At 37.3% G+C, this 27,992-nt stretch overlaps 1 protein-coding gene across 4 annotated transcripts in view; it reads right to left on the bottom strand.

The window, feature by feature from the left end:
- The window catches only part of SLIT2 (slit guidance ligand 2), a 360,826-nt gene that overhangs the window by 45,115 nt on the left and 287,719 nt on the right, over nt 1-27,992 (bottom strand). For all 4 annotated transcript variants that reach the window (XM_027599650.2, XM_027599652.2, XM_027599651.2 and 1 more), the window contains 9 exons: nt 26,519-26,662; nt 24,810-24,976; nt 23,777-23,909; nt 20,359-20,427; nt 17,691-17,762; nt 17,124-17,195; nt 14,802-14,873; nt 11,872-12,035; nt 73-197 (listed from right to left, as the gene is read on the bottom strand). In XM_027599650.2, coding sequence (XP_027455451.1) covers nt 73-197; nt 11,872-12,035; nt 14,802-14,873; nt 17,124-17,195; nt 17,691-17,762; nt 20,359-20,427; nt 23,777-23,909; nt 24,810-24,976; nt 26,519-26,662 — 1,018 coding nt within the window. The remainder of the gene's footprint in view (nt 1-72; nt 198-11,871; nt 12,036-14,801; nt 14,874-17,123; nt 17,196-17,690; nt 17,763-20,358; nt 20,428-23,776; nt 23,910-24,809; nt 24,977-26,518; nt 26,663-27,992) is intronic.

Raw genomic sequence — 27,992 nt, 5'->3', positions numbered from 1 at the left:
AACAGAATAATGAGGACCCACCAAAGAAAGCTATGTTTTCAGATCGGGGCTCCCTCAAAAGCTTCTACTGACCTTGAAACCATAGGGACAGGTACAGCGATAAAAGTCAACTGGATCACTGTTACAGGTGCCATCGTTTTTACATGGGTTTGATAAGCAGGGATTACATTTAGCTAGAATACTGACATCCACGGGACCTGAAAATTAATTAAAAAGTATAAGAAATTGATGCTTTGTATTTTTTGTTCACTTAAATTATTTAAATGCCTTAATGTAACAGTAGATTTTGTATAAAAAATATTGGTCACCTATCTATATGTATATCTCTTCCATGAACAGAACAGAAATCAGCATCATCGTATAATGTTCACGAATGCAACAGGAGACCATCTCATTGAGAGGCATGGTGAGAGTGCCCAATGTCAGAATGGGACTATGGGCTGTGAACTTAAATGGTTAGGATCTGATGTTAGTGATGCCAGTGTCCCAGGGTCAATCCCCCCATGGCCAACTAGCCTGTGTGGATGCATTCCATGGCCAGTGTCACCATCTTAACTTCAGCCAGCTGTCATGGAAATGCATACCTTCGATCCCAAAGAGGACTTTGTGTGTGTGTGTGTGTGTGTGTGTGTGTGTGTGGCGGGGGGGAGGTTGGGGGATGTGTGGGCAAGTTTAATGCATAAATAGAAACAGTCAGTGCAATTAAAAATACAGTAGTATGCACCTGCCCGGCTATCATTAGTCCAGTAGTGTTACTTTCATACAGGAGATAGAAAACAGTGCCACTTTTACGCACCTGGAAATAAACCAAAAAGGTAATTTCCATTATATTCTCCCTCATAGCCTTTTGGTTCAGTATGTTAACACATTAGCACAGGCCTGTGGTGGGTGAGATTTCTGTTTCTTCCCCACCAAGAAGAAAATACTGTCGAAATCATCTTCAGTTGCAATCTCACCTCTTGGGATACACACTTTAAAAGTCCCCTGACCCATGAAAGGTTTAGATTAAAGGCAGATTCATTTGCAGCCATTTTCCTTTGGTTACACATATTCATTCCATAAATGGCTAACAATGTGGAAACTGTACTGTCTGATAAAATTATGTTCCACTGAGGCTACTTATGGCCATATTTCTGAGAGCTAATTAGACTGCCTCTTGGCAACCAATGAGGACAGTATCAGGGTGACATATTAATATATATAAAATACACATATTTTATAACATAAATATATTCATTATATTTCTGTCATCAGCAATACGTCTGTAGTTCTTTATCCTCACTGGAAGAAGGAGCCATAATCCCAGCTGTATGGTTCATCCCATGTCACTTCCAGCAAAGCTATCTGAGTTGACTGTTCAGCATGCCCCTCTTCCCACTATCGCTGATCTAACTTTCTAAGGTAGCTCCACCCCACAATTGTAGGATTTCTGCTCATATAAACTATCGTTCATCAGATTTTTCTACAGATTAATGTTTGTGAGTTATTGGTGTACTCACAGAAACAGAAAGAAAATGTAAATTATCATGGTAGGCATAAGAACTCTTCATATCTGTGTATTCCTTTACCCCTGAAAAATACCAGTCCACATTCATTTAATGGTTATGGAGTGAAATCCAAAAGAGGATACAGTTCTGTATCGGTCAGTTTTTCTATTAACAGAAAAACCCCTGAAATCTTTCTACAAAGAGATTCCTGTTTCTGGTTTAACCATCTGGAAATGGACGACAGTTCTGGGGATGACTGCATTAATGGAGAGGGGTGGTGTTTACTTCTAGTGACACCTCAGTCACTAGAGAGGCTTTGACAGTGTCCCCTTCATTTTTTCTGGGAGACCAGAGTAACTTAATGGATCAATACCAAAGTGATGCTCAGGGACATTTAATTTCTCGCCCCTGCCCCAACATGTTTATCAAGTACATTTAGCTATGTCAGCACATTGGAGAAATAAATAGTGGCAGTTAGTTAAAGCGGTAAGTTAAATTAAGATAATACCACACCATAAATAGCCTTGTGTCCGCTAACCTTATCATGCTTGGAATCAGCAATAGAAAAGCAAGTAGTGGGTACCTCAGCTCGGGTAGAAGAGAGAAGAATCTAACTTGGAAAAAAGGCGTAGGGGGAAACAGCTAAGAATGTACACAAGCAAAATAGAACATCAGCAAATACGAGGACTGTAAACACTCATCTGGCCACTTCCCAAGACCCTGAGGAAAACTGTCTCTTGGTCTATTTCTGCGCTTTTAACCTTATAAGACTGCCGTTTGAATAGAGGAGTTCAGGGTTGGCAGTTTCTATGTTTATTCTTTGGAATGTGACATTTTTCAAAAATTATGTTTGATTGTTTAGATGAGAAGCCAGAGATTGTTTCAAGAAAACCAATTAAATGCATTTTGAAGAATGTAATAGAGTATGCCGATAACAAAATTGTCAGACTGAAGTAATCCAGTTTAGCACAGAGCCAAGATTTATTTAATAAATATCCACTGAACTATATATTAACCAATAAGCACTAACTTCTGCACTTTTTTCCAGGACCAAATTTGGTTTCCTATATAAGTAACCCTGCTCAACTGTTTTCATTACCTGGAATTTCTTATGGGTAAACCACATGAGATCATTGCTCCCTCATATATAGTCAGTTTATCTAAAGGAATCAAAATAACAACCTTTCCCACACGCACAGGCTTTTCTTGATCTATTTCTTAAACCTGCAAACTGTTTTGGTGGCATCAAAATTAGGACTGTCATTCTAAAATACTGAGTTCTAACTTCTTCAGGTTCATAAAGTTGACTACCACAGCTACCCTTCTACTCACTTTTTCTTTTACAAACCCTTCCTTTAAAGTCAATGCTTCATAGGTGATTTCTTATTTCTAGTTCCTGAGGTTGAATGAAGGGTAATTCAAAAGGTGTTTGTGAGTTATCAATTCCAAATAGTCTCTAGTATCCCCAAACACCTTAAAAATTACATAATTCTTACTTATTTTATTTTTATTATTTTATTTTCTTATTTAGATTATGATTCCACCTAACTAAACATCCTTCCTATAATGTGATTTTAAGATCCACTTGGTTTATCTAAATCTACTCATTTCCATATTCTAAGCCCTCAGAATTATAACCCTTGTATCTGGCTCTCTCCTCCCATTCATCTTCCTACCAATATATTGTTCCTCTTCTAAGTCTACCTTCTACTTTCTCTTTGCCTTCAATTTGTGATTTATTTTCTACCCAGGACACTTATCTCTGAGATCCTTTCCTCAAAGTTCTTATTCAAGGGGAACAACATCTTTAATCCATTTCTATAAAACAAGGAGATGATATCAGAGCTAAAGTATGATGCTAACGTCATAACAAAATGGTAAAAGAGTTAGCACAGCTCTTTAGGAAAACAACAACCCAGGTACAGTTTTGCACGCTTGACGATTCCCAGATGAAAGATGTCCAGGAATAGGAATTAGACAAGTCTTTTATCATAATGCAAATAATCTTGGACAGAGAACCTGAGGTCCATCAAACTAAGTTAGTAATCTAGATTTGTTAGCGTGTGGAGTTATAGTGACGGCAGCCATCTCAATGGGTTGCTTTAAGCATTAAAGGAAACGTTCATGAGCCTTGAGTACAGAATACAGTGAGAGCAAGCACAGAAGCCACAGCAAGTTCTGACAGTCTTCCCTAGACTTTCAAAGAAGGTAGGTAGCTGAGAGGAACATGAGCGGTTCATTTAGAAGGAGAAAGGAATTCTTCCTCTGCTTGTTTACTCCAATTTAAGCATAGACAAAGGCAAACTACAGCTTGCTATTCATTCATTCATTCATTCATTCATTCATTCATTCATTCATTCATTATAGGTTTCACTGAGTACCTTCTGTCCATGCCAGGAGATGCTGAAATTTGGGAACACTGCTGGGACTATTATTATCAGAATCACGGGGGAATGGCAGGGAGCACTGAGAGATAATTATCCATGGGGTAACAACACCAATTATTAATGATCTTATGGGTTTAAGGACTGCAACTGTCATTTGTCAATTTGGCATGGACAACCACCAGAAACATTACAACATTATGAAGGAGAATTTTTGTTCTGACACTGCTGCTTGGCAAGAAACTACAGCTTGCTTGCTGAAACAACCTCACCAATCTTCAATCTTTCCACCTGCCCAAAGTTAACTAGTCTCAAGAAATTTTAAATCGTTGCCAACCCATTAGCCCTAGTAAGATGTGTGCCACAGAGGAGAAAAAAAAAAATCTAGCTTCAGGAATACAGATGTTTACTAATGTCACTGAAATGAAGGAGGGCAGTCTAGGATAACTAGGTTGATTTAAGACTTGGTCTTGACTTAAGAGAGCCCTCTTGCATCAGCTGAATGGATTGGAAGTGTGTTTAGCTTAATAATTCAAAGGGAAAATGAGCCAAAAGTCTGGTTAACAAATTGTCTTTGCCAGTTACTCTAATCTTTAACAGACAAACTGCTGGACCTCAAATCCATTAAAGCTTGTAGGCAGACTTGCTTACTTGACTGAAATCACTAGCTATACACCTGACACGAATAGCACCACCCACTGAGAAACTGCATTCTCACTTTGATTTATTACTAAAAGCTCCAGACACAAATTTCTAACTATATCTCAGAGTCTGCCTTCATTCTGGCATCCCTTGGAAACCTAAGTCAAATAAGAGAATCCTCTAGCACTGCCCTTGTATAAAGTCAAAGGTACATCAAAGACAACTCAGGAAAAATACAGGGGGTATTTGATGTTGGGCTTAATTAACTAAAAGAAGGTTTTTATTTAAAACCCCCAAACCCTAAGCTCTGCTTGCTATTACATTACTGCATTTCTTAAGCACTAATATCAAATGCATATTTTTAAACAACATTCCATCATTAGGTCATTCAGTTATCAAATATTTATTGAGAACCTACTTTGTGCCAGGCAGTCAGCTAAGTTTTGGGAGTTCAAAGGTAAGTGAAATGCCAAAGTTTCTGGAAAAACTTACAGTTCAGTATCAGAGACATGTATATATCAACTACAGAATGCAGTTGCAAGAGGATGTGGGAAATGAAAAGGCATGTTTTGGAATATGTGTTTTAAGTTTCTACAAGCCTGCACAGGGGAGGAATTCACTAGTTGCATGGAAATATTAAATCTGTAGTTCATTGGAAAAATCATGGCTGACATTTGAAGCTGTGTGATTGGAATCAATTAATAGGGGTAGGGAGAGAACCTGCTGTATGTCAATATGAAAGAATGTAAGAAAAAGATGTCAGCCAAGGAATGAAGAAAGAGTAAAGAGAAGGTACAAGAAGGAGCAGTCGCTTCCAATGTCTAAGATGAAAAACAAAGTGGACTAAAAAGAAGCCAATGAAATTAGCAAGATGCAAATTGCTGGAATCCCTGTAGTTTCACTGTAGAGTTGGGGATGGCCAACAGATGATAGGGGGTTAAAATCTTATAAATTTGAGTTACATAAATGATTTAACAAAAACACAAAGGTTGCATGTTACACCTCTGGGAGCACTAGGCTTGGCTATTTGCCATGTACACATGTGACCTCAGGCCAATAAATGAGCTTCTTGAGTCACAGCTGAATGGAAAAGGGCAATAATTATTTTATGGAATTTTATCATACCAGATTGAATATGGGTGTACAGTATTTAAGAACAGAATATGAACTGTTGGTTCTCATCAACCTTTTAATATTAATGTCTGTTAAAATTTTCCCAGTGTTTTCAGTTTTCAAAAGCATAATGAAAAATAGTCCTTAGTAAAAAGAAAAGAAAGGAAAAGAAAAGAAAAGAAAAAATAGTCCTTATTTGTTTCTTAAAGATGGTGCTTTTGGTAAATAACTACGTACAAACCTGAATATTTTCTTTGGCCAGTGAGCAATTCATATTCCCCGGAAAGCTAAGTTTATTTCAAAATTATAATTATGCGCTGGTGGTAATAAATCTGAAAATGTAAAAAGGATTTGACCAAGTTCTAAATACTACTTCAAAACTGATCTCGTGAATTTTTCACTACTTCTAGTTTGGGCTATATTATTATTATTTTTTAATTCTTTTTAAGATTTACTTATTTATTGGAGAGAGAGAGAGAGAGAAATAGAGAGAGAGAACGGGCAGAGGGAGAGGGAGAGGAGAGAATCCCAAACAGACGCCTGCTGAGGGTAGAGCCTGATGCAGGGCTCAGTACCATGTCCCCGAGATCCCGACCTGAGCCAAAATCAAGAGTCAGATGCTTAACTGAGTGAGCCACCCAGGGACCCCTGGGCTATGTTATTTAATTGCCTAAATGACTAAAGACAATATCAACCAATAATTTTGAGACACAAAACAAAGACCTCAGGATTGTCAAGAACTTCTCTAAAAGGAAGATGTTGATCTTGCTGAAAAAAGTGACAGTATTACCGTGTTACTGCTGAGAGATGTGGAATTTTCCCCAGGAATTCCAGAATCTAGAGGAATCTTAACATATGATATTAGTGGAAGAGATTCATGTGGTGGTAAAATGTTGATAATCTTGAGATATGAAGAGGTCCCGGGTTTTCTGACCCTTTATCTAACTTTTATAAATGAAATAATGAAGTATGTTGAGCATCATATTCCTGCTTCTTTATTTGAGTTCATGGCTACCAGACACCTGTCCATTTGGGCCTCTTCCCCTCTGCTGTGTTCCATTCTTGGCTCCTCTTGACTCACTGTGAGACTCTCCTGAAGCCCTAATGGACCTGGCGGTATCAGTTACAAATCCATGATTGTTTGATTTGGATCTATGTTATTAGTATCTTTTTTAAAATTTTAATTATCTAATTTATTTTTGAGAGAGAGTGAGCGAGAGAGAGACAGAAAGTGAGCACAAGTGGGGGGAGAGGCAGAGGGAGAAGGAGACTCCCCACTGAGCAGGGAGCCCAATGTGGGGGCTCAATCCCAGGACCCTGCGATCATGACCTGAGCCGAAGGCAGACGCTTAACCGACTGAGCCACTCGGGCGCCCACATTATTAGTATCTTATATATATATTTCTATTGCCAAACCACCATATTGTTTTGAAATTATCTATTTAAATGTATTTATCAGTAGAATATAAACTCCACGAAGACAAGAATTTTCTATGTCCGGTTTATAACATGAACTAGATTCTTAATACCTTGGAACTGTGCCTGGTGTGTAACAGGAACTCACAGATATTTGGTGAATGAAAGAAGGAATATATCATTCATTTCCACTAGACTGTTCATTCTTTGGCACATTTAAGTGTTTAATGAATGTCTATCAAATTAAAGGTGAACAACTTAGTTGTCTGTATAGCTAAATCTTTTTGAACCAAGAGCAATAAAGAGAATATCAGAAATTAACAATATTCTGCATTCCATGGGGAAGGCAAAAATCTCTGTTTCACTACAGACTGCTTGATCATTCTAGCATCACCTGATATTTAACAGATGAAGACTGGAAATCTGGGTTATCAAGAGAAGTCATGACCATTTCCTTCTCGCTCAAGAATGTTCTAATCTGCGTATTAATTAAATGTTATCTGATAATCTATTTCATCCAATTTATTTATTTGTTGTGCCCTGAAACTATGATAATATACCATAAGTAAAATACTCTGAAAAATGTAGGATAAAAATTTTTAACTGAATATATTACTCAAAATAACGGTCTAGCCCTTCCTAGCAGAGAAAACATTTAAATTATATTTATATATAGCTATATAAGCATGTCTTCAATTAAAGGATAGTTATCTTCCTGCTGTAATTTGAAACTGCATATTTACAAATCTTAATACTAGGAGAATGTACTTACATGATTTTCATGAGTAAAATAAAACATATTAAACTGGCATAACTATGGGAAAAGTTAAAATATTAAAAACTCAAATTATAAAATATTTAAAGAAGTGTCATTTTACTGCTTTCAAGCTCATAAGCCCTGATAGCTCAAAAACTCAGTACTCAGTAGATTTCTTCGAGTGAATTATTTTAATTAGTGGATTAGAGTACTTTGCCTTTTACCAATCCACTTATTATCAATAAATACTTTTAGCAAAGCATATGAAAGTGGTCCAAAACTTTCATTTTCTAAGTATGTTTCAATAGTAGAATGGCACTCTTACTTATACTGATTTGTTTTGAGAACATTTTTATTGAAAATTATAAGGTAAATTTTAGCGGTAAACATTGGAGTCAGTGAGTCAAAAATTCTGGCTCCTTGTCTTAGGAGCTGAGTGATTCTGAACAAATTATTTAATCTCTCTAAATTATAATTTTTGCATCTCCCAAATGGGGAAATAATGGTACTTATTTTGGGAATGATATAAAAATTACAAGAGATAAGTATCTATGTAAAATCCTCAGCATAATGCAGACCCTCAATATAAGCTGTTGTTAGTTATTATTACCATTATTATTATTCTTGGTGGTAGTAGTGGCAGAAATGCCGTATGAACTGTCATAAATCTTCAACTAGCAGAGTCTTCACAAGACAATGAAACTTCACAGTATTTTGACAACTACCAAGAAATGCTGGCAAAAGGCATTATGAGTTTCAACGTCTGCTATCACTCTAAAAGTAGATTAAGTTATAGAAAAACTGAGTAAATCTTAGTCTGCTAAATGCAATTACACTCTATTTGTTGAGTTCTGAATGTCTACACTTCTTGTCACCTGCCCTACACCCACGTTATCTGCTACCCAGTTTAGGGTATGGCTTGAAATATATGCAATCTGATGACTTGAGAACTTTATGAGTACTAAACCACAGTTCCAGCATTTTCCTACAACATAGCTCTGCTCCCGTGGCACCATCCTCAGACTTGACATCCTGCCCCAACAAGTGGCTTAGATACACCTGCACTAAACTTTTCACAGCCACTCTCCTCTGACACAATTTCTTCCTCTGAGCTTTTGCAGAAACGACGCTCTCCAACATGGGCGCCGGTAGCTGCGCCTGACTCTTTCAGGTTAAATTTAAATTAAATAAAATTAAAAATCCACTTCTTCTGTTGCATTAGCTACCTTTCAGCAACCACACATGGCCAGTGACTACCGTATTTGATTATGCAGATACAGAACATTTTTATCACTGCAGAAAGTTTTATCATGCATCACTGATCCAGACTAATTTTCCCTCAAGCATATTTCCATTCATGCCACACTAAGAACTAAGCAAGAGGCTATTAAAGAAAAAAAATGTCGGGGCGCCTGGGTGGCTCAGTCAGTTAAGCGTCTGCCTTCAGCTCAGGTCATGATCTCAGGGTCCTGGGATCGAGCCCCACATCAGGCTCTCTGCTCAGCGGGGAGTCTGCTTCTCCCTCTCCCTGTGCTCTTCCCCTCAACTCGCACTTTCTGAAATAAATAAATAAACTGAAAAAAAAAAGGTCAAATCAGTTAGCTATATCTTGAGCTAAACAGTCACTTATGTATGTGTGTACGTTTGTATGTGTTGGACTTCTGAGAACATGTAGTAAATGATTGTGAACAATGTCCCTCAGAGAATTGAATGCAAGTATGTATTGCTTTTCTCAAATTTATATTATCATGAAATATTTTTAAAAGAAGTATCTCCAGGGAACTCTAACCTTTGAGAAACATACATAAGCACCAGCATTTTTCAGAAAGGAGAACAAGCATCCCTGGTTACAGAGAAATATAACAAAATCAGTTTATAGTTTCTCAACTTCGCCATATCAGCTCGCTAAAACACATCTGCCCGATGATGATGCCTAAGAGAAAGTTTTAATGCCAGTTTCTCTTTCCCTATCTCCCATTTGACAATCTCCTCCACTTTCCAAAACAACGATATGCCTTTCAGCACACCAGAAATTTGGAGGCACTGCCCCAAAGAAACATCTTTGGTTACAAAAGAATAATTTAAAACACTGATTATCTGCAAAGCCTCTTGCAATCAGTGTACATAATCCCATAGAGGCATTTCCAATAAAGTTTACTTACAATTTTTAATAAAAATATTAACATGCTGATAAATAATTATGCTGTCCCAAGCAATGGTGCCTGAGTATTAACAGCAATTCAATTCTAAGAAAAATTTAAAAACTCAAAGATTTTGGTTGAAGGACATTTTAAAAATTCAAATTATATATATACTTTTGGAGCAAAAAATGAGACAATTCTCCAAGGTACTGGAAGTAGAGTTGATGCATAACTGACTGAGCCACACAGGCGCCCCTGGAAGAGTTTTGTTTCAAAATGTCAATATTTACAATGCACTGCAAACTACCTCATTTGCAGCCATTTATAGCTCTGAAAAAAACATCAGATGCCATTTAAAAAAAATGCTTCGAGGGAATATGGTTTTCAGAAATTCCTTCTTTGGTCAGTAAAACATTGCTCGTCCTACATCACAGTGTCGTTGGTGTTCTAAAGTGTTATGATAATAAAATTGTCAGCTAACCTATACTGAGTGCTTACTGTGTGTAAGGCAAGGTGTTTTACACACATTAATTCAACTAATCTTTCTCCCCAGCTGTACTGAAGAGTAACTGACAAATATAATTGTATATATTTAAAAGGCATGATGTGGTGATTTGATATATACATGCACTGTGGAATGATTAATAAGATCGAAGTATTTGGCATATCCACCTCATGTAGTTAACCCCTGTGTGCCTGTGGTGAGAACGCTTCAGATCTATTCTCAGCAACTTTCCAGAGTAATTAACTACACTCATCATGTTGGACATTAGATCCTCGCAACTTATTCTTATCACTCAACGTTTGTGCTCTTTAACCTCTATCCCCCCACGTCCCCCCCTCCCGCCACCCCTGCAATCTACCATTCTATTCTGTTTCTGTGACATCGGCATCTTCTTTACCTTTTTTTTTTTTTTTTTGATTTCACATGTAGTAACATCTAATCTTGACAATAACATTTTCAGGTATGCACTATCATCATCTCTGCTTACACATGAGGAAACTGAGGCACAGGCTAGTTAATCTATTAAACTCAGGTTATCTAACTATCAAAACGTGAAGCTGGAAACTCACACCATGACCCAGTGCACAGTGTCACCTACTTAGATGTTTTTCCTACCTAAAATCTTCAAGTGTGGAAAGTTTTTCTTCAGCTAGGTTTGCAAGCCTTGGAAGGCAAGACCATACTGTACACCTCTCTAAGCTCCACAATACCAGGATATAGTATTACACATAAAACATATTTAATAAAATCAAGTTCAGTAGTGGTTATCTCTGGGTATTGTGATTAATGCATAATTTTAGCTCTTGAAGACATACAATGTTTGTTGTCGTTAACATTTTCCTATTTGGATTTTCTATATCGGGCACGGATTATCTTGTAATAAGAGAAGAAAACGTATTTGTCACGAAGCCACCATTTAGAATCCACAGATACATAAAACAAGGGGAAAAGAGAGGGATGCAAACAAGCAAGAGACACCCACATCAACATGGGAGGCGAGTCAGAGGGTTTGGCCCGACCACTTGGGAGGGCTTGCTTCTCCTTACCTGGTGTCAGGAAACCACAGGGCCCTGGCAGCCCTGGGAGCCGGGCACACGTTCAGACAAGCCAAAAGCAAAATATTGTACTTGTTAGAGGCTAGGAAAGAAATTTCCAGAAATCGCGTACTCTTCATTTCGCCATACATTTTAAAGAAAACTTCGACATTTCCAATTAATCACTTCTGCAGTTTTTATTTGAAAAGCCCGGTTCTTTACTGGGGCTCCTCAGGGAACTGCTCGGTCCTGTGCAAGCAGTCATTAGTCGTTAGCCATGATTTATTAGGGGCTTTTCAGCTGTACCTTTGAGGTCTAGCAGCCATGTTTTTCCTTTTAAATGAATACAGCGAACTTTTATTTACAGGAGGGCAAAGCGTTAAAAATCATACCTTGGCATGTAAATTTTTTGGAGGGAGTCGTGAGTAATAATTTATCTGCCATTTCTCCAGGACCGGCGCAGCGAGCAATTCCGGGTTCTTTGTATTCCGACTTTACCCAGTCCGATAACCACTGCATGTTACAATCACAGTAAAGAGGGTTGGCTCCAATTGCCCTGGAAAACAACACCACAGAAGCACACACACACACACACAGTATGGATGTTTTGTTATTTCCTAAAGGAACATAACTCAAAGTGGCGCTCAGGAGAAAATCCCTACAGATGTATTGATAACAATTTAGAAGAAAATGGAGACATCGGGGATTCCCCATTTTCCTGATTTATGGGCAGCTGGGACTTAGGGGGTTGTCACTAGCCTTAAAAATTTTACCTGGGCTCCACAAGGTGTTCTTGTATTTGCAGAGACAGGTTTATATTGGGTACATGCGTACGCGACATGCAGATTAATACTTCCTTCATTCGCTAATGATTTACTGACGACCCAATCACTATGCCAGGTTTTGGGGCCCCAAATTATAAATAATACATTATTTTCAACACCAAAGAACTGCTTCTGGGAAAGTGATTAACACATTCTCAAACATGCAAATAATTCGCATTAGTAAGTGCTACAGTAAAAGTATTTATGAGGCGACTGTGAACAGAGGGGTGAATTTTCTGGGAGACTGTGGTTAAAAACCTGAGCTTTTACATCGTTAGATTAAGGAGGTGGAAAAGGTTGGGAAGGATGTTTCAGGGTAAAGGACTAGTAAGTGTGAAGGGACCAAGATAAGAAAGGGCATGAAATAATAAAGACGCAGAGAGCTAGTTCACTAGAGTGGATCTGGACCTTCACTAGATGTCTGTCCCTTTACAAAGTCCTTCATTTTAGAACTGGCTTCCCACTCCCATAAGCAGTAGCAGTAATAGAAAAAGTAATCAAGATCATAGCTAACATTTATTACATCAAAATGCAGGTACTGTGCTGAACCACTTGATATGAATTACCTCATTTTACCCTAAATAACAACTCTAGGAGGTCAATAGTATTAATAATTCATTTTACAGATTGAGAAACTGAGGCCAGAGACATCAACCTATGGGTTTTGTAAACTTGCCAAGCTTGGTGCAAGTAGTAGATGCATAAGGTGGCATTTAAAAATGGATTAATTCTGATTTAATTATAAATATAATTAACTTGTGATTAGTAATGCTTCTAGGTCTGTAGTCCAAGCAAAATTAATTCTATTCTTTCATGAGGAAATCCCAAAATATACTTGTAAAACCATAATACTTTATATGGTAGCAGTTTTAATGCCCAACTCTAATCAAGAATTGGAGTGTAGTAAATGCTATGCTCAGATTCAAACTTTTCTTTGAAATTGAAAATGAGCAAAATGATGTTTTGAGTCATTTAATGTCATCTCTACTGACATTTGCTAAGTCTTTCCTATGTGAAGGGACGCAGTGGAAAAAGTGAAGGGAACAGAGCTCTTTATGATCTAGAGAATCAAAGACAAATGCATAAAAGAAACGCAGGACAGACAAGACACATGGCAAGGACAATTTGAACTGCTCCTACTGTTGGTGGGGGGTGCTCACGGAAGGAAAAGATCTGCTCACCTCGGGCAGCGCCTTCCTTAAGCTGCCTTTTTGGATAAATCACCCAAACACTAACAGAATGACTACTTTCTTCTTAATGTTGCAAACTTTCCCAGACAGTGCCAAATTATGCACCCCTGAGCTGGAAGGCTTAATCACACTGTATCTCATGCAAATGACATCCATGGAATTTGTAGAGGGGTGGGGGGGCGATGTCGCCTTTGAGGTAGGTGCTGGGGTTCACACACAAAAAAGTGGAGGTTTTGCCTCCTGGGACCCGAGAGTTTAGTGAGAGAGATATTAACAGTAGGCACCAAAGAGTCTGATAGACAGATGCACACAAAACCTACAGTGATTGCCAGAGCCCCATAAAGCACGTTTAGATATAGCATGATTGACTCCTGGCTCCTATCATCTGCCCATCCCCTTTCTCAGTTTTCTAAACGTATCTTCTTGGGATTTGGTGGGTTTTGGAGGGGAGGAGAAAGCCAAGAGAGAATATGGCAGGCAATTTCTGGGGAACTGACAGGCAACTGATAGCCCCTGCTATTTAACCTGAAGCATAATTGCCACCAGGGGGCACCAAACCGGCCCTGAGCTAAGAAAGTCTTAGATCTTAAATCTCTGTTCCTGGATTTTCCTTGTAGGTTTGCTATGGTCTCCACACCACCCTTATAAATAATGGAATAACGGAATTTGACCCAAAAGAGTGTATGACATATTTTTATGTTGTTTTGTTGTGCTTTCCAAAAATAAGGAGATACAAACAGGTTGTTATGAGACAGAGCACAAAGAAAACAAACAAACAAACAAACAACATTTCACCCAGTATGAGGATTTGGCAGTTTCCCCGCTATCATACTACAAAGGCTTAAACCATCTCTAATTTATTTTTCCATGGTGCCATAGCCAGCACTGAATACTATTTGCTAAATAAATGGATCCAGTTTGAGCAAATCAAGATAGGCTTCATAAAGGACATGATACTTAGAATGTCACCTGGAAAGTACAAGGTTTGTGCAGACTGAATGGAAAGGGAACTGATATTCTGGAATCAGAGAACGTTAAGAGAAAAGGCATAGCAAGGAAGCTGGAGAGCCATGTTTGTAAGAAGACAATTTTAGCTAAGCAAAGAGAATTCAACTCCTTTAGATAATAGTAAGGGCCAAAAGGATAAATGAAGGCTATCTTGCTGAAAGCCCTGTATGTAGGTTGAAAATCTTCACATTTTCTTTAAAGATGGAGCCAACCACATCTCATGTTGTGACAACAGAAGAGATGGCAGAGGACCATGTGTGAGTTTGACCCTACACCCACATTCACGAACTAGGTACTCACAGGTGTGATAACGCAGAAAGATCATTGAAAGCACCTTCAGGCACAACAGAAATGTCATTTCCATGTAATGAACTAAAAGCAAAAAAAAAAAAAGAAGAAGTATTAAATTTCTTACATGTCAGAGAGTTCAGAAAAATTCTCACACGTGTGTGAGACTTTAGTTTACAATAGGCATTTTAAGTCAGTACAGAAAATATGATCTATTTAATACACAGTCTTGATGTAAATGGGTATCTATTTGGGAAAACAAAATTTCCTATTTCACATCATATGCATAAAGTCAATTCTAGATTGAAGAGCTAAATGTGAAAACAAAACTAAAAATATATGAAAAGAAAATAGGGAAGAGCTCCTTTTTATAAACATAGGATGGGAAAGGCTTTCTTTTCTTTTAAGATTTTATTTATTTATTTGAGGGAGAGAGAGAGATCAGAAGCAGGGGGAGGAGGCAGAGGGAGAAGCAGACTCCCCACTGAGCAGGGAGCCTGATGTGGGACTTGACCGCAGGACCCTGGGATCATGACCTGAGCCAAAGGCAGATGCTTAACCGAATGAGCCACCCAGGCGTCCTGGGAAAGGCTTTCAAAGCACCATATAAAAGTCAGAAACCATAAAGGAAAAGAGTAACACATTTTTGACAACACAAAATATATCCATAATATGAAAGATAACATATAAGGAACAGAATGGAAAATATTGACAACATATATAAGATACAAGGATTAATTCACTTGTTAAAAAGACCTGCAAAGTCAGAGTGAAGTAGTGGATGCATAAAGAAATGTATGTGAATAAGGAAAAGACAAGGTACCCAATAGAAAATCAGAAATGATATGATCAGGCCCATGGAATAAGAAACACAAGTAATCAATAAAAAAATAAAATATACACAAATGCTCTAGTTATTAGAATTTCAAATTAAAATAGGAATGGAAAATAATGTTCAATCTGTCATAGAACTATTAATATTATTCCATATTTGCCAGAGTGCTTTGAAATAGGTACTCCATTAAAATAGGTACTCAATCTGTCATAGAACAAAAATGAAAGAATTAATACCATTCAATATTTTCCAGAGTGCTTTGTAACAGTACTCTACTAAAAGAGAGTTGGTGGAAAATAAGTTTGTAAACTGACAAATTCTTGTTTTGGAGGGAAAACCTGACAGTTACTTTTGGTATCCTCACAACACACTTGACAGTAAGATGAATGTGTAGGATGTTCATTCCAGCACAGTATGGAATAATGAAAATCTGGACTCAAACCACATGACAGTTGGGGCACCTGGGTGGCTCAGTCGGTTAAGCGTCTCACTCTTGATTTCAGCTCAGGTCATGATTTCAGGATTGTGAGACTGAGTCCGTGTCGGGCTCTGTGCTGGGCATTCATCCTGCTTAAGATTCAATCTTTCCCTCTTCCCTTCCCCCCCACTAAAAAATAACAAAAAACTCCCCCCAAACCCAAAAACCACCACATGAGAGTTAAAGATGGGGATGATTAAGTAAGCTATGGTTCCTTCATCCTATGGAATATTCTTGTACAAGTTAAACAGCTAAGGAATATTTTTATATGATGGAATGGAAATACTGTAAAGCATATTGTCAAATAAAAGCCGATGACAGAACAAGAACAAATCCTATTTATGCTTGTTTAGAAAGTGTAGAGCCGTGGGCATACGTGTATCAGCATCTAAAAGCAAATGCATATAAAAAGGGACAGAAGACAACATAAAACTGTTTATTAATTCTGGGGGAGGGGATTGTGATTGGGAATCATGTCTCACTTCATATATTTAAAATACATTTTAGGTGCATCTGGGTGGCTCAGTTGTTAAGCATCTTCTTTCGGCTCAAGTCATGGTCCCAGGGTCCTGGGATTGAGCCCCACATCGGGCTCCCTGCTCAGTGGGAAGCCTGCTTCTCCCTCTCCCACTCCCCCCTGTTTGTGTTCCCTCTCTGTCAAATAAATAAAATCTTTAAAATAAAATAAAATACGCTTTAATAGTAAAAATGTACTCATTGATTATGTAATTTTTAAAGAAATTAAAATGTCTTGTATTTTGTTCAAAATGAGTTGGATCTGCATATTATTATTATTACCAAATCAATGACTACAGCAACAATGTGGTATCATCCAAATAAAGGCTGTAGAGTAGTGATACAGGAAAAGATGTAATTTTCCTATTTCCAAATTTGTAGTAAATCCTAATATATATGTCTGAAAATGCCCAAGGATCAAAAAAGCAGTTAAATCGGTAAAAAACACAAGCCAAAACTCAGATCCCTGAGATAAGAGATATTTTGTTGACCATAAGATGCTTACAGTAATCGGAGAGACTTCAAGCCATCGAAGGTTCGAGGAGGAATACATCTCAAACGGTTGTAACTAAGAATTCTGAAAGCATACATAGCAGATTTGTTTTACTCAGATACCCCCAAATGGCCAAATGTCATTTTAAAAATAAAAAGGCTAAAAAAAAGGTTGTTTCAGCATTTTATAACCTGGGAATATTGATGTACAGTATTTTGTGACTGTGTTTTCAGTAATACAGCATATTTCTTTCTAAATACAGTCTAGAATGCTTCCTGCCCCGGCTGATGCTAATGCCTCAACTATTCCCTCCCTCAGCTGACAGACTTCTTAAGGATCTCTCCCAGCCCCACCACAAACATAAATTATTCTTTGTTTCTTTTCTGGAACCCAACAGGTTTTTATAATATCTGTAGTTGTTTGTTAATTGAGGTTGTTCTTGTCTCTTTCTCCCAACAATATTTATATTTATTGAGGGCAGGCTCTATCTGTCTTGTTAGCAGAGAATGTCCAAGTGCCTGGAAAATGCATTTTGTCCAGTGAATTAATAAATATTCAGGACCCGATTTTCATACTCACAAGGTGAGGAGCTGGGTCATGTTGCTGAAGCTCTGATTAGAAAGGGTGCTTATTCGGTTGTTACTTAAGTCTCTACAAGAGAAAAGAGAAACAAATGGGGTGAACTGTTAGCAGAGAAGGTGAAATATTAGTGATTCTTCCAAAGAGAAGGCTTTTCTTGCTTGATCACAGGGGCACTGCCAGCACTCAGCTTTTACCTGAAAATAACCAAACACTGGATAACCCCTGGGATGGACTGTAATAGTCATAATTATTCACGCCTCGCCTGTTGAAAGTAGAAGTGATGATGTTTTGCTTTGGCCAGTTGAAGGGAGTACGGCCACCTCAGAACTGAAGGTTAGAACGAGCTCACGCTTCCCGTATTGCCCTCTGCTTGCTCTTCTGCAAGACTTGTGACGTTCCACAGCCAGGGCCTGCGTCCTGGTCCCAGAGCAAAGACATGGGGAGGCCCCTCATAATGGACACATTTTATGTGTGAGAGATACACCTTTGTTCTTGAACGTTCCATTGGTTTCATATCCTTTAGCTTCCCTGGTACACACAGGCAAATTTGATAACTAAAAGCATTCATTTGATTACATTTGCAATGCCATAATGAAAAACTTTGCCCTTGGCAAAGTCACTGGCACACAACACGCAGGTCCTCAATAAATATCGGTTTAATTAATAAGTAAATAAGAGAGATGTGGGTTTTTTAACCAATGCTACATGGCTATTTATAGCCAAGTATAACTGGTACTACAGGTTGTGATTTATATTCAGTGAACTTGATCTTCTTTTTATTATATATATCTGCGACTATATATGACATGACACATGTAATACATATTGTGACTATAATTATATTGCAGTATAATGCAATATAATAATATATAATATACAATGGCATATTATGTATCTTTGGCAATTTTGCAATAGGAAGAAATGAGTGAGTATATAATACACATAGTCATAGAGTGATATGTATATATTCACTGATTTTTCTCTACTGCAGAATGCTAAATACATAAATAAAAGGAAGATTTATGAATAAATGAAAAATTCTAGGTCATGGTTTATGATCACTGTATGTGTGTATATTCACTACTTTTTCTTAAAGCAAAATATATAAATAAATGTAAAATGCAAAAGAACCTAAGATTATCCATTCCTTTATTAAAATGACCAAAATATCAGTAAAATGAACCTATACAACTTGAGAAATGGTAGGAATGCTATAGGAGCTTCATGATCCATCTTCTTGGCTGCTGAAGTACTATCCCTAAATTCAGAAAGTAAATAAGTGTGTCTATGTTAGCAGCAGTTATTTGCCTAGAGTAGCATAAATGAGTCATTGGTATAAAGCCATTTCTGGATCTACAAATGCTCATTTTTCATTTCCAAACTGGTCTTAAATAATTGCATAGTGTCCCATAAATGACCCAGTTCTGCCGAAGTGACCCTCCGGAAATTGCAGCAATTTAATGGTTTATTTAACAGAACAAAGTGTATGTAATCAGTTCCTGCTGCTACTAAATAAGTAACGAATGAGAGGCAGGCAGAACAAGACATCTTAGGGGATATTCTCTCTTTCTTAATTTAATCATTTGTCATTTAAACAGTCCTACATACTTTCTACAAAGTGATTTTCTTGCACGTTTAAGGGAAACTGAAAAGGATTAACAGTGTTTTAACCAACCACAACCTTCCTAGGGCCAAGATTACATTGAAAAATGTAACATTTTCTGTGACTTACATTTCTAGAATTCACTAACTAGGGATCAACCTCCTTATTGTAGGAACACTAGAAATTGGCCTCCTCAGCCAGCCATATTTATTCTAAAAAAACATAGGACTTAAACTAAAGTATTTCCCTTTATATTTACTCCTGTTGCTTATTTTTGTTTGTTTGTTTTTTGAGAAGCTTTATCAATTACCAGCAAGGCTACTCTAAGTATGACATTATATACAGTAAGATTATCTCTTTAAAAATATTGTGCATATGACTAGATCGAAATGTTGGTATATTTAAATATAATCTTGTATTATCACTTAAAAATCATTTACATTGATGAAAAAGAGAGATGTTATTTTACGAGGGCATCAAAGCCAAGTGAAAAGTCAGTGCTGAAATTTATGCTCAGAATGTCAGCATCTTTGTCAAGTTTACTTAAATACTGTGGAATTAAAAATGAATTTCATAAAATTAAATTCGAATACTGGAAATCCATAACTTAACTTAGAGCGTATTATATAAGAAAATCAAACCTAATAAAATGTATTATGAGTAAAGTTATTATCATCCACAATCTTTTGCTTAAAGTCAAGAAGAATAAAGCCATTACTTTCTCTCTTTCTTTCTTTTCTTGGCTTGTCATAAAATAGCCCATGTTCATTATCAGTAGAAGTATCGAATTTACTGCATTTCTCTAGTTCTCTGATACTTAGACTTTATCATATTTGTATTTTGAATCGAGGAGGTCCTTTCTCTAAGACACACCACTGCCTGACTGATATTCAATGAAGATGCACCTAGTGATCCAGAACCGCAATGAGGAAGGAGGGAAGCATCTAACTGTAAATGATTTATATTATCTGAAAGGTTCACTAAATCTTCTGCCCCTTGCTACCCCCATCTTGGTGAACTAGAATAAGTCAAAGATGGAAAAAAATACAATACGTTACTTACATAAGTGTTAAATGTTTGTAGTTATAGAGCTCCTTAGGCACCAATGTAAATTGGTTCCCATCCAGATACCTAAAAACAAGGAAACAATATTATCTTTTTTTAAAGGAACAATGCTGTGGCATAAATTAGTTTCACTTTTAACTGAGGCAAGGAAGCACTTCGCAATTCTGGCTTTAAGACATCACGTTCGCTCTAGCTGGGATTGTTATTTAAAAGAAGTAAATGAAAAAAAAAAAGCGCAGCTGTCCAATCCAGTAGAATTATTTTATGGAATCACTTAGTGTAAATTATAAAACCAAGGAGAGACTGGTGAGCCCAATTCTTTGTGGTTTATGTAATGACACGAACCACGTGTCCAACCATTTGTGCGTCAAGAAGAAGGTTCATTCAATCAACCATATTTTCCGTCAGCCTCCAGTCTGCTCTTATTTACGTGGGGACAATACCATGAAATGCATTCACTACTGACAGAACCTTGCTACTGAGGGCAAGACCACTCTTCACCACCCTAATAGGGATCCATACACTTAGCAAATAACAATCTATGCTTTAAAGGAGATACTTAGGATTTCGAATTAGATTTCAGTTAAAAATAACCTAAAAATAGTTTTTAACCACTGTATATCTGCTTTGTGATAATAATTTTAGAAGGTTTTACAGAAAATCACACCCTTTATCAAAGGCACAAATACGACATATATATGTAAAAGTAATAATCAAATAACCACATATATGTGAAGTTTCCTTTTCTGATTAAAGTCAGCAGGATAGGGCGCCTGGGTGGCTCAGATGGTTAAGCGTCTGCCTTCAGCTCGGGTCATGATCCCAGGGTCCTGGGATCGAGTCCCACATCAGGCTCCCTGCTCCTTGGGAGCCTGCTTCTCCCTCTGCTTCTCTCTCTCTCTCTCTCTGTCTCTCATGAATAAATAAATAAAATCTTTAAAAAAAAAATAAAGTCAGCAGGATAATCTGAAAATAGATAGACACTGGGCTAACCAGCAAGGCATAAAAATGAATGAATGCTTTAGGTTCTGTCCATAATGTCACAAAAAGAAAAACTCCATCTCAAACAAGGCTGTATTTTCCCAGAATATAGACAATGAAGGTTAAAATGTCTTTCAGCAACGTGGGCTGTCTGGCTGTAGATGTGCTCACAAACAATTCTGACCCCCTGGCAGAGGGCACCTCCTCCCCCAGTGTCGTGGTCCATCTTGAGATCTAAGGTTGAGGTTATTTGTATTTTTGCTGGATACAGAAGTAGCTGAGAAATTGCCTCAGATAATAATTTATTTCAAATAGTTCAAAATAAAAAGTTATCTAAAAGGCACAAGTTATCAAAATATGTATTAAATATGGAAATAAGAAGAGGGCATGTGTTATGACTTCTAATTCATGCCCGCTCAAATTTTCTGCCTTCGGATTTCTTTTACTCCTTTCTTTCCTCCACCTACATATTTCTTGGTACCACTAGAGGGAAGCATAATCCCATAGACTTCAGTATTCTCCCTTTATTCTGGAAAATGTCATAACAGAAAGCTAAAAGGATTCAGAATGTATGCTATGGATGTTTACATGTAAAACAATCTAAGAGGGAAATTATATGGAACTGATTAAAAATAAGAGATACCATTTGTTCAAAACTGTCCACTAATATGTCCTTAATTTGCCGAATTCTTTAGTAATTTAATATAATATGCAATGAAATTTTTCTAATACATGCATGTACCTGATTGTAGAGAAGGATCCTGCTGACTTTGTATGATTCTAAGAATAAGCTCTTGGGGAGGTAAAACTAGAATTCACAAGAGATGAGTTAATATTTTCCTCATCTCTGTAACATATTTCTTTAGAAAAATACTACTTTTTAATACTTTGTAAAGAAACACATTGAACTGTCTGAAAGAAGAAACATATGGATGGCATAGACAGGATATGAATCAAGAAGGATCTCAGATGTAGTTTAATAAGGAAATTAAAGAACATTTAAAATTATTTGATAGGCATCAGGGGGAGAAGCACTAAGGTAATCGGCCAGGTAAAAAAAAGGGATTCCGAGTTCAAGATAATCTGGTTATGCTGAGTGTTGTGTTCTTGGCTGGGGTGTTCCCAGAATCAATGCTGTGCATACAGAATACTCTAAAGGCATCTAGCTGGATGGAGAGTAATCTTCTGAAATAAATACTTATTAAAATAAGAATTAAGTATTTAATTACACACACACAAAGTAGTGCTTATAGTCAATTAACAACTGTGACTGGCAGCACGAGAGAGAAACTTAACACTTCATAGCAGTTCACATCTAAGAGGGACCTTCTGTGTATGTGCGCTAAGATCACACCTTCTTTTCCCCTAAGTGTTCAATTCAGGACCAAATTAGGGTTCATAGAACTGCACATGATTTGCAAATAAGTCCTCTGATGACTGAAGTGACATCTTCTTGAAACTCATTACCTATGTTCCACGTTGCCAAAAGTTTATCAAAGCTGCTCATTTAGAATGCTTGCACACATGGGCATGAATTATAGGGACACATCTGCACAAATTACATTGGAACTTAAATCATTTTTGATGTATAGTTCCACCCAGAAAAATATAAACAGAGGCAAAATGACTCAACTGCACTCATACCAAGCATTTGTTCCTGGTATATTAGTATGCAGATTACGTAATGGAATGGAGCACACATGCATCATATTATTCAAGCAGCTTGTTCTTGGATTTATTCCATTCCACATATATAACACGAGGCAGCTAAGAAAGTGTTCATGGTGCTTGGTATCTAGATGAGTATACACTGACCAGGTCATCTGTGGTCATATATCAGATATGAAAATGTTAGGGATAATTGGCTCCACACCCTTCAAGATCTAAAGGATTCTAATTCAAGTCCAAAGGGCAGTACGTCTTTTTTAAGGATAAAGATTATGCCAGTTTCTTCTACATCCTAGATATTTATGTATCCCATGTGGGAAGCTATTCTCCCAGTGGACACAGTGGTAAAGAATAATTAACCATATGGAATATCCCAGACAATGTAGATAAACTAAATATACAGCATTTCCCAAGGTGTATTTGATGGAACATGAGTCTTGCAAGATGGTCCATGAGAAAAGGACTATAGGGACAAACATATGGGAGCTATCTTATATTTTACCACCCTCTCTTGGAGCTTCACAGTGCACCTTAGCATAATATAGACAGAAATCCTACAATGAATAAGAGAGAAACACACACAACCAGCATTTCCCAAGTGTATCTAAATTGGCTTTTATACTATCTGTTTTGGGTTTTACATGATACTATTTAATGGCCTGTAGAATAGAATTTGGAAATAGGACTCTGAAGATTTTTGTTTGGTTTCCATTTTCCCTGTTGAAATATTAATTGTTAAGGAAACAGAAAGGCAAGCTCTACTTACAATTCGGTGACGTCTCTGGGAATACCTTTGGGCAAGACCTTCAAGGCCTTGTTGCTGCATCGGACCACTGTATCCAAGCATGTGCATTCCGTGGGGCAGCGAGAGAGTGGAGAACAGCTACTCTCATCATTGCCTGATTTGCCAAAAGAAATACAGGAAAACCCAGATGTGTGGCTTTGAAAATGCAAGAAGGGATGTTATGCTTTTAGCTTAACAAACAAAAGAGTCTTGAGCCACGAGCTCACTTCGGTACACACAGCACATGGAATGTTTACAAATTGATGCCATCCATTGGATACAGCACCGCTTTCAGACTGCCTAGGGCCGAATTCCAGAAAATAACTCACTATTTATATCATCCCTCCAATCATAACAGTAATTTTCTTTGTTCGGTTATTTATACAAATTACACTTATAATAAGAGTATGTAAATTTACACTGAATTATGGAGAAATTATAAGGACACAGACATGAAGCGACATAAAGGGGGTAAAGTGTTTAGCAGATAATGTACAGGCCCCCCATTTTAAAATATAAGGCTCAAAGGGGCTCTCCATTCCCTGGCAGTAATAACAAAACCTGCTACCTTACAAGGCTATTACGAGAATCAAATATGGTGATACATACAGAGCATTAAAAAGTGAAAACTGTTATTTTCGTTAGGTTTCTTAGAATTTCTATTTTCTTAAGTCAATTGCTTTTCTCCTTTGAAAATGGCAGTTACTAAAAGAGAGGCATAGAATAATAAAGTTAAAATGAAACTACATAAATAGTACCAACCACAAGTTGGAAACTGGAAAATTTAAATAAAACATTCAGAAACACAAATCAAAGGGACGTGGATGTGAAAGCAAATCTGAGGAAGTATGTGCCCTGTTTCTAAAACAAAACAAAACAAAACAAAAAGCAAAAGCAAAAAAGGCACAAAACTATCTGTTGCCTGAACTAGGACACACTGTTCTAGTTGGGCCCCACAGCATCAGATGGGTCACATGAACGTCTGGTGCCGGAAGATTTAGCAAGGCTTTCTTACCATCATCACAGGTGAAGTCTTGAATGGCGACGTCCTGGATGGGGATTTCTTTGAGGAAGTATGGTTTCTGACAACGAGGATTTCCAGTTACAATTCTTTTCTTCCTTAGCCATTCACCCAGCCAAGCCAGGTAGCAGTTGCAGTTAAAAGGATTGGCCAACAGGTTTCTAAGAGCCGCATGCAAACAAGGCAGGGTTGAGTTTAGGGTTTCGCTTTGTTCCTTCTCAAAACCCCATGCTACCATTTTCCCCCACACTTTTTCTGCTGCAATGATTCCTTCTTATTCTTTGTATTGCCCGTGCCCCTCCGCATCTCTTTCCCCCATTCATAATCATACACACCATACAGGATGCATTTTTTTTTGGCTAAAATATGTACGTTTGGAACTTAAAAAAATAACAACACTTTTACATAAGAATTCTTCAAATAATTTCATGTGGAAAATAAAGCAAAGGCAGCAATTTTGGGGTTTACGCAGTGGATCCTGATAGAGATCTCATTTAGAGATAATTTAAACTCATCAGCGATCTGACTTGCTGTCAAACTTCCCTCCACTGATAATGCAGTAATTTAATATAAAGATGAAGGCTGATTACCTTATATTATTGAGTTTAACCTGACAACAGCTATTTCATTAATTTGTCATTTCAAGATTTCCATCTCTTATTTGCTCCAGAGAATAGGTTTCCCATCTAAACTGACAGCTGAGTTGATTAAATGCCAGTTATAAAAATGAATTTACTTCTACAAATCTCAATACTTTTGGCATCTCACCACTTCAGCACAAACCTATTGACAACCTTATTATTTATAAACATGCTATCTTTAATATGCACAAATTAGTCACTCGATGTAAAGTGTCACATTTTATGTGGAAAGAGGATTAAGTACTTTACTGATGGATGGATGCTTCCCTCAAATTATATCTTCAGTGACTTATGTTGGACATTTTTTTTTCTTTCTAACTACCTTTTGAGTTAGATTAGTATATTTAGATGCCATCATTACTAGGAAATCAAATCTGTTATAAGATTTATCATCTCAAACATTGCTTTTTAGATACTGACATATAAGAGAACTGAAATACATTATTTAGAGGGCTTAAAACAAAACACCTTCTGAGTGTCTATAGACTAACAAATATTCTTTATTTTCTAACTGTCTACATAAAATATCCTCTTGGACAGGCTCAACCTATTTCTTCAATATTTTCCTAATATCATAGTAAATGCCCTCTAGTGAACAGTTTTTATTGTTGGTCTGGTCATCCTAATGTAGCTCCTGTCACGGCGAATGATCCTTCTGAGCATGGTTTGTTGGCAATGTCCCTATCAAGCTCTGTTTTTATGATACTTGGGCTGAAAAGACTCCAATGTGAGAACACCAGAGAAAATCTACAGCATTTCTGTGATGTGCAGTGCCATCAAGTTATAATAAAATGAAAATTTATAAATGAAGCCACATCACATTATTATAAAAGAGTCAATGGAAAAATAGTTAAAGTTTTGCTAAATTTTAATATAAGATAGTAGGTAATATTTTTAGAAAAATTAAAATAACCTTAACATGGACACATTTTGTCGATTCATAAACACTTGATCACATTTTTGTGAAATGCCTAATAATGCATTAAAATGCTATTAAAAGAAATAAGAAATATAATACACCGGGTCAGTCATGCATAAATGAACACTATCCTTCATACTTACAGAGTAGATAAAGAATGGAGAGTATCAAATGCCCCTGGTGCGATGGTAGTAATTTGATTATCATATAAAGAAAGCAAACGCACAGAACTCAGTCCTATGAAACTATCATTGCCAACACAGCTTATACGATTACTTCTCAACATCCTGAGGGAAAAGAGAACATGGTTATGGAGAGAAAGCATCAAGCAATCCGCTTTGCCTATCCGAGGACCCAAATAACCCCTCTTTGCAAATGTGCAACATTCGTTAACTGGTTTCCGAATGATCTCTTGTCATTAGGCATCACTGCGGATGTACACCAACAATTGCGCGAGAATAAAATGCGTAGCTTACAATGATCACACTGCACTACAGAAGAGACCGGTGAGCCTCGCGTGGACTCCCGGCCCCATCTCCCCTCTGATGAGGTTAGAATGTTCTTTCCTCTGATGCTGTAACTGTGTTTGCCTGATTACATAATGTCCCAATTCACCTACAGCTCTCTGAGCCCTTGAAGCCCCGTGATCTGTGTATCCACGGTAGCATTACATCGGAGGTTTAACAGAGAGGAAGCCGAGAAGAATCAATAGTCACAGCGGATGGAGAACAGAGGGCACCTCAAGGACTCACAGGCCAAGATAATGTCAGCACGGGCTGGGGAACCCAAATGAGATGGAGCACCCACAAATCTTGCACAAATTATTTATGAAAATTATTGTTTTAAAGTTTGGAACTTAAAAAGAGGCGATCATTAACAGATTCCAGTTGTTCACAGTGAAGTTTAAATACGCTTCTCTTGAAAGAATTCTGACCTTTTTTAAACATTTTTTAGTCATTGCCATTAAGAGGATTATTTCCTCGTCCCTGCTGAAGTTTTGGCTCCATTCTTAATTCTCCGTTGAACTGTTTATTTGTGGGCCTTAGAAAAGGAATGAAAAATTTCTTAAAAGCCCCCACGTAAAAATGAATAGTTGCCACGAATCTTATTGAGAAATAAGGCTGAAAAGTTATTTCCCTTAATTTTTCTAGACATGTGTAGACCACCCTACCCTTCTAGAAGATTGCAGTATATAAAACAGAGAGGCAAAAAGAAATGAATAACAGAGTGTTCCTTTAAAATTCTAGAATTTTATCTTATCTATAGAAATAAATAAGAAATATCAATTTTGGCGATCTGCTAAGTCACAGACAGAAAGAATGATGCCGTCCTTATCAAGGCATCACTTTATGTTCGGAAGCAAATACACAACAGAAAGGTATTTCTAGCAGCACTATCATTTGCTGTTAAGTAACGAAGAATACTTGGTCTTAATCTTGGTGAAGTCACGGACCCCTGGGAGAAGCTGAAGAAAGCTTTGCTTTCTGTTGCTAGAAAAATCCAGAAGCACACACAGGTACTACATTTTGCCTGCAACGTCAAATATTCAGCCTCACTGAAATCTGTGCACGTACTACTAAGAGGTTTACTAGTCCTACAGAGTTAAGATGTCTAGGG

Source organism: Zalophus californianus, chromosome 2 (assembly GCF_009762305.2).
Source record: "Zalophus californianus isolate mZalCal1 chromosome 2, mZalCal1.pri.v2, whole genome shotgun sequence".
In the NCBI taxonomy this organism is placed as follows: domain Eukaryota; kingdom Metazoa; phylum Chordata; class Mammalia; order Carnivora; family Otariidae; genus Zalophus; species Zalophus californianus.
Note: the sequence above shows the minus strand (reverse complement) of the source record. Positions and strands in the feature narration are given on the sequence as shown.